This window comes from Borostomias antarcticus (genome assembly GCF_949987555.1).
Source record: "Borostomias antarcticus genome assembly, chromosome: 15".
Lineage (NCBI taxonomy): Eukaryota > Metazoa > Chordata > Actinopteri > Stomiiformes > Stomiidae > Borostomias > Borostomias antarcticus.
Genome location: NC_140248.1, coordinates 4,106,141 through 4,113,589, shown reverse-complemented (window position 1 = coordinate 4,113,589; position 7,449 = coordinate 4,106,141). Strand labels below are relative to the sequence as shown.

Below are 7,449 nucleotides of genomic sequence, written 5' to 3'. Positions count from 1 at the left end.
GATATGTACAGACTCCACTTCCCCTGGGTAGTCATCATCACTGAAAAAGACAGAGCAGAGACAGACATTGTCCAGCAGTTAGTGGACATGTTAGAGAGAAATATAATTTACCTTTCTCTGACTTTTGGATGATATCAGAGCTACAACATACTCAGCCATTGCCATGTCTTGAGAAATGTTTTGAAGATGAGAACTAGCTGTGCCTCCCCATATGTGATGTCTTGAGATGTTAATTATGCTGATTAAAGAAGACTGAAGCAAGTGCAGCATCTTCTGTTCTCCAGTTTGGTATGACCGTACCCAACCAGATACTAGAGACTAAAATGGCTGACTGTCTTGCACTGACCCTGATGTGGACAAAATGGTGACCAACTCTCATTCACTTGCAGAAGTTTCATCCCAATTCATACACTGAAATGAAATAGACAAATTCAACACTAGAGAAAATAACTAAACCTGCTAGGCCTTCACAGACAGGGGGGGGGGGTTTGTTTCTGCCCAGTTTTGAACCAGGGATCTTGAGGCGAAGATGATAACCACTGCACTACGGAAAATATATTTCAAAATAAAACATTTAAGAATATGTCATATATCAACGCGCCATCATTTGCAAAATATTTAATTGAAATATATGGAAATCTGTAGTTTAAGGATTAATTGCTTAATTTCACTCTTTAAAATAAGGCACAGTACATAATATAAGTTAATATATTAGTAAACAGTTAATGTCTGTACTAAGCATTTATCAATTTTGTTAATGTTATCTAAGGTATTTATTATTTAAAATGAGTTAATACAGTAAATGTCTTTACTAAGCTTTTACTCATGTTTAACTAGCCATCTATAGGTACAGTACAACAATTGTGGGCACTTAAGCATTACTTACTTGTAGCAAAGCATTAATTAAAGGTATTGTGACCCTTATTGTAAAGCGTATGCATACAGAAAACTCAATTTCAGTGGAAACTAAGTTCACTTTGTGTTTAAGAAACCAATAACACAGTTAACCACATAACTCTGGTTTGACCACTTTGGTTATATGTAAAAGCAGCAAGGTCAGAGGTCAGACAAACCAAACTTTATTGAAATACTCTTGCTTGACAAACCTTCTGCCAGCATCCTGGTATGGGCAGCCCATCTCGACCCTGTGGGAACCAACAGGAACTGTTTATCTGATCAACTTTACCAACTAGTCACATACATACAAATATGGAAATCCATATCCATTAAGCAAATGGAAAAATGGGTAGGGTTGGCGTTTAACAACATGTGACCTGTAAAACAAGTTATAACTGTGACGACCTCAACACAATACTGTGACCAACAACTGCATATGAAATACTCCATGCATAAAACAAATACAAAACACACACAAACACATGTTCACTTCAAACACAGTGCCACTTTAACTGGCAACATCACAAATAAACCTTCTCTAGTGAAATTGCGCCACTTATCCCGTAGGGGTGAGACGTTAACAGGGAGTGGAGGTGGAGCGTGGGGTTGGGGCAGAAAGATACTCTACCAATTGGTAGGGGTGCCAGAGGGTGGCCCCGCTTTAAAGGCGGGTTTATATCAAAATATTGAGTTTATATAACTGAAGAAAGAAGAGAGGTCTGCACACTGTTTCAAAATCTCCCGAAGTGATTTAATAAAGCACAACGTTTCAGCCAACGAGTGATTTAATAAAGCACAACGTTTCAGCCAGCGAGTGATTTAATAAAGCACAACGTTTCAGCCAGCGAGTGATTTAATAAAGCACAACGTTTCAGCCAACAAGTGATTTAATAAAGCACAACGTTTCAGCCAACAAGTGATTTAATAAAGCACGTTTCAGCCAACGAGTGATTTAATAAAGCACGTTTCAGCCAACAAGTGATTTAAAAAAGCACAACGTTTCAGCCAACGAGTGATTTAATAAAGCACAACTTTTCAGCCAGCGTGGCCTTCAGGTGCAGCCTGGGCTTCTGAAACAGCGTGCAGACCTCTCTTCTTTCTTCACATTGTTTCACCACAAAAACATTTTCAATGGCTTATATACATCTCTGGATTTCACCGCTCCATTGAAAGTGATTTCCCTTCATGAAAAGAAATAGTGTGGTGGAAGTAGTGAAGTGAGGTGATAAGGAAAGAGGAAGTGATGTCACATACCACTGGGCAGGGCTGGTCTAATCCAGGGGATCCCTGCTCGCCTTTCTGTCCCTTCAGACCCCTCTTACCCCCCCCACCCCGGTCACCCTGGGGGACATTAGGAGGGGGTCACACAAAGGTCATCTACTGGCACTGAATGGTTACTGAACGAGCAACAGGGCATCACCCATGTACAGTGAAGGGTATATAAACATAGACTTCACAGTGTGTCATGATTGTAACATGAATAGGGAATGTAGTAACGTTGTCATAATGCGACCTGTGAACCCTACCTTCTCTCCTCTCTCCCCCCGATCCCCTTTACCTCCCATCAGACCAGGGAAGCCCTTTCAGTGAGAGAGAGAGAGAAAGAGAGAGAGAGAGAAAGAAAGAAAGAAAGAAAGAAAGAAAGAAAGAAAGAAAGAAAGAAAGAAAGAAAGAAAGAAAGAAAGAAAGAAAGAAAGAAAGAAAGAAAGAAAGAAAGAAAGAAAGAAAGAAAGAAAGGGGGTAGCATAGAAATAGGTTGCATTACTGAGAAGTTCAATGTTGGACTCTAGAGTTCACAATAAAATTCAAGGCTTCAAGGATTGAAATTATTTGAGGAGTCAGTCCATGTATTTAAAACTGGAGTACTTACATCTAACCCTGGCAATCCTTGTTCTCCCTAATGAGGACAGGACAAAGAATCCACGTTTACACAAGTCTCATGTACAGTATTGAAGATAGCTTGTCACAAGTTTCACTATTTAGAGCTGCAGACATGCTGTATGATACAAAGATATTTTCCATAAGTAACAAATCAACACCATAAACAACTGTTCCAAATGTCAGTAAGTTCAAATCTCACAACTGTGTTCAGCGCGTGATTGTGTGGTGTCCAGAAACACACACAATCGAATGAGGTTTCGATGGATGGGGAATGTATAAAAGCACTTCTGACCTTTCCACCTTTGGTGCCAGGGAGACCAACCAATCCTGTTGAACCAGAAGGTCCCTGATCACCCTGTGTGGGGGGGTGGTGTGTGATTAGGCACATGGGGTACTGGTAGATATACACCCTACATTCTGGAGGATCAGACAAGCAAGGCTCTGTGCGCTTTCACTGTTCTATAGGGTTAAAGGATAAGAACACTGAATCTCTTGTTTATCCCTGTTCCTGGCTTCCCTGGCATGCATCTGACTAGTACAGGTTCAAATATTTCTGTTTTGTGCAGTACAGAGTTCTGTGTCAATAACGTCGGTGCGCGCACCCTGGCTCGTTGCTAGCTATGGGCACACTCGAAAAACTCTAAAAAGTATGATATACGTGGATTCAAGTTCAGGAATTACATGGTTTATGCTTCCAAGCTCTGAAGTCGTCCTGTAAACACCATAGGTCCTTTCGCCTCTGCATTTCGAAACAACAGTAACTTGTAAACAGTACTAATTTCACCAAACATACAACAGCCATCCCTTCACGCTGTAAACCTCCACAAAATTCATCCGAATCCGAATTTCGCAGAGGTTTACAACGTGAAGGGATGGCTGTTGTATGTTTGGTGAAATTAGTACTGTTTACAAGTTACTGTTGTTTCGAAATGGGAAGCCAGGAATAGGGCTAAACATGAGATTCAGTGTCCTTATCCTTTAAAACTGCACAGTCATCTCTCTTTCTGTGACTTTACCAGAAGTACCAGAACTTCTTCAATAGGGCCCCGCTGGGGAGAACAGTGTATGATGCAGAATAGCATAACGAATAGCCAGCCAACACACACAGCTGCCCTCAGTCTGTCCCTCTAGAACAGATGGACAGAGCGAGTTAGAAGAAGGGATAGAGCGATATTCACCCTTAACCCCGGGAATCCTTTGTCACCCGTATCGCCCTTTTCTCCTCTAAACACGTCGCCCGGTTCACCCTAGAACACAACATCTACATGTTAGCCGATTAGCAGACGCTTAGTGCGTACATTTAGTCTAGACTAGAGGAAGCAAACATCCCAGTCCAACATAGTATTTCAGCATCTTCAGTTAAGCTGAAATACATTTGAGCAGAATCCAGAACAAGACTTAATCGGGGTTAGAGTCCCTAACAGGGACCAGGCCACCTCGTACCTTGGGCCCAGGCATTCCATGATGTCCCTGGAAAACACAGATAGAAACCATCAGTTCTTCGTGAGCGCTGACAACAAAGAATGCCGATGTGGTGTGGGGGTTGTGAGAGGCACAGTAGACCATGGGTCAGGGTATTTAGACGGGGAGAGTTCTGTTACCCACCATGTACCCCTGGGGCCCGGGAGGTCCAGGGGGCCCTGGAGGGCCTGGTACGGAGATCAGCTGGGCCTGGGGGGAGGGCAGTGGTCAGACAACTACTGTACAAACAGAATGACTAGCTTTCATTCAGGTGTGTAAACATCTCCTCACCAGATTCTCCTCAAACCGGAAGTCCCCTCTCTCTCCTTTCTGTCCAGCGGCCCCCTGAAATCATCACGTACAAAAAGGTCACAGAGAGCAGCTGGGGGCCCCGTAGGCCCCTAGGAATACGGCAGAGAACATAGGACACGAAAGAGCCCTGCTACGTGTAAATATCCAACTTGTTGTAAATGTTCTGTAGCTACCTTTTCCCCGTCCACTCCAGGTAGGCCAGCATCTCCCTGTTGACGCAAACCAAAACATAAGACAGTATTGATGTGTGTGGATCTGCCAGCTCGGCCTATGAACCACCGACGTGCTAGTGCTGCCATCAACTCAGCTAAGTGGCAGTGGGAGAGAGAGAGAGCAGGTCTCAGAAACCAATGTCTGTTCTCTAGTTGCTCTACGATGATACTGTCATATGTCATTGTCTTCGGGACGGCTCTGACCTTTGACCCTGGTTCTCCCGGGGGACCTGGTGGCCCGGACGGGCCCTGAGGACACAGGAGAGGACCATGGGAGGGGACACCATATCGTTACCAAAAACACCCGACGGAACACAGTTGGGTAGAAGAGGCCTAATCTGAGTTCACCCAAGTCAGTGGATGAGTACCATGGATGAGTGTTTTACCTGGGCAGAGGTGTGGCTGAGGGCAGTGACATCAGAGGAGCCTGGGACACCCTTCTCCCCTGGAAAACCCTGCAGGGAGGGGGGGAGGGAGAGAAAACAACAATGAAAGCTCTAGCGTGAATCCCTACTGTATCTCCAAAGTAAAGTCAAGCCGTCTGACCTACATGTAGAGATGTAACGGTATGAAAATGTCATATCACGATTATAGTGAGCGAAATGATCACGGTTATCAGTATTATCGTGGTATTATAAAATGTGCTGAACATTTTCAAAAACTACTGATACACACACTGAAATCATTTCTCCGGGTTTTATATTGAAAACCACAAATAAATTAGCAACACTGCACTTTTTGTTTTGTGTAAACATTAAAATAATGTGTCTGGGAAACTGTTGCTAACTTTGGTTGATGCTGGACAGTATTTACAAGCGAGTTTTTCAAGACGCGGAAATCAAACACGGTTTTAGTGATCATTTTATCACGATAAATGTAAAGGTAATGTATGGAAATTTACCGTGGTTGATCATTATACCGGTTATCATTACATCTCTGACCTGTGGGCTTCATAGAACCTCATGTCCGAGGCAGAGAGAGACTCACCATGACCCCCCGAGGACCCACGTCTCCCACCTCCCCTTTGTCCCCCTGGGCAGAGACAGGACCAGCCGTAGGGTTCATACATGTACAAGGTTACATTCTACAATCAACAAAACTAAAGATGGTCCCAGGCAGCTCTTCAAGGTTAAAAAGCCTTTATTGTTTTTAAGCGGCTATGTCATTATAAAATCGTCATGGTATCAGAAGACCGCCGGGCCAAAACATGTTGGTGGTTTTTATAATGACATAGCCGCTTAAATACAGTAAAGGCTTTTTAACCTTGAAGAGCTATCAGCAGGGGTGGGCTGGCCATCTGTAGGTTCTGGAGAATCACTAGCGCACCCCCCCGCCCCCCCTCCCCCCGTCAACAAATGAAATGTGTTCTTGCTCTTGCGTTTTGATGTGGCTGGGCTGGGTCTGACTCCAGGGACGTTTCTTTAGTCCCAGCACGCCCTGGCTGTCACCAAGATGGCTGGGACCATCTTGTGTTTTATTCATTGGATACTGCCCCAGACTGAGTCCTGCAGAGCACCTTCTATCACATTTGAGTAGTTCAGGCCTGAGGAACGCTGCCGTCCTCTCCTTTCCTTCTCTCTTCTCACATTCTACAGCCACGTGTGCGTCTCCCCGTCCTCACCTTCATCCCTGGACGCCCCTCTGGTCCAGACACGCCCTGCTGTCCATGTCCACCCTGAGACAGACCACAGGCACATCTGATCAATACTGTCGTTGATCAGCCTTACTTCAGCTGGACATTACTGGCTGGCAAATAACAGTTTCAAATCCGGGAGAAAGTTCCACTCAAATGATTGCATTTTGAAAATTCAACAAAGATAAATGTCGGCCAGGCTACTTAGGCCTGGGATATACAGTATACACGTATTATGTGACTGTAACCGTGGGGTGGATATTCTAGTCAGATGCAAGTTCAACCTAAAACGTTTCACACACGCACCTCAGTCTGTGAGGTGATTGATGTTGGCGCAATTGAGGTGTCACATCGAAATGTGTGGTCGCTGTTAAAGTCCCTGTTCATCTCAAACTTTTTCATATACTGTAAATGTCTATTTCGTTCCTATCTATCGCTGCCGATAATGATTCAGCCTGCCTCCCATTCATAGAACCTGTTCCATGTGCGGTTCTGTGGGTTCTGTGGGTTCTGAGAACCGTCTGTCTGTGTTGACATTCCCAGAGCACTGCTGTTTGGACCGGGAGTCCCAATCAGAAAGACCAATTTAGGCTTCGTCGAGTGACACTTTTCTTTTTGTCGAGCGACATTTGTCGAGCGAAGAAGCATGAATCAGGGTCACCAGCTTCAATAAGGCAGAACATTGTAGCTGTCAAAACATGCGACCTGACTACACCCATGTAAGAAATGGGCAGAGATTTATTTATTTTTTGATCTCCCAAATCATCTCTTATGTTTGTACAAGCATTTTTGACTGCTGACATTTAGCTGCCGTTTTCGTAAGGCTACAGGTGGCTGCAGCTGGTCTGGGGTCTGTGATATTTTTCCCCCTCTGTAGATGTTATCATCAGCTGCAATAAGTCAGATGTGTAAGAGTTTAACCATTTAAATATTGCTATACTGCATGATACGTTGAGAGGGATAAGTGATTGAGATCCTCTGTGAAAACAGTGTCTTGCTGTAGCAGAGTTGAACACACTGCTGTTTGGCTCTGTTACAGTGTTGGTAATAATT

General features: G+C 44.0%; 1 protein-coding gene across 1 annotated transcript in view; it reads right to left on the bottom strand.

Moving 5' to 3' along the window:
* Positions 1-1,079: 1,079 nt before the first annotated feature.
* LOC311318498 (uncharacterized protein) overlaps positions 1,080-7,449 on the bottom strand; it is a gene marked incomplete at both ends in the record, with an annotated part of 57,691 nt that continues 51,321 nt past the window's right edge. Inside the window, 11 exons of the mRNA XM_084449848.1 lie at positions 1,080-1,145; positions 2,152-2,238; positions 2,424-2,477; positions 2,768-2,794; positions 3,071-3,133; positions 3,957-4,025; positions 4,222-4,248; positions 4,384-4,449; positions 4,531-4,584; positions 4,968-5,012; positions 5,150-5,218. Of these exons, the coding sequence (XP_084305974.1) occupies positions 1,080-1,145; positions 2,152-2,238; positions 2,424-2,477; positions 2,768-2,794; positions 3,071-3,133; positions 3,957-4,025; positions 4,222-4,248; positions 4,384-4,449; positions 4,531-4,584; positions 4,968-5,012; positions 5,150-5,218 (627 nt within the window). The remainder of the gene's footprint in view (positions 1,146-2,151; positions 2,239-2,423; positions 2,478-2,767; positions 2,795-3,070; positions 3,134-3,956; positions 4,026-4,221; positions 4,249-4,383; positions 4,450-4,530; positions 4,585-4,967; positions 5,013-5,149; positions 5,219-7,449) is intronic.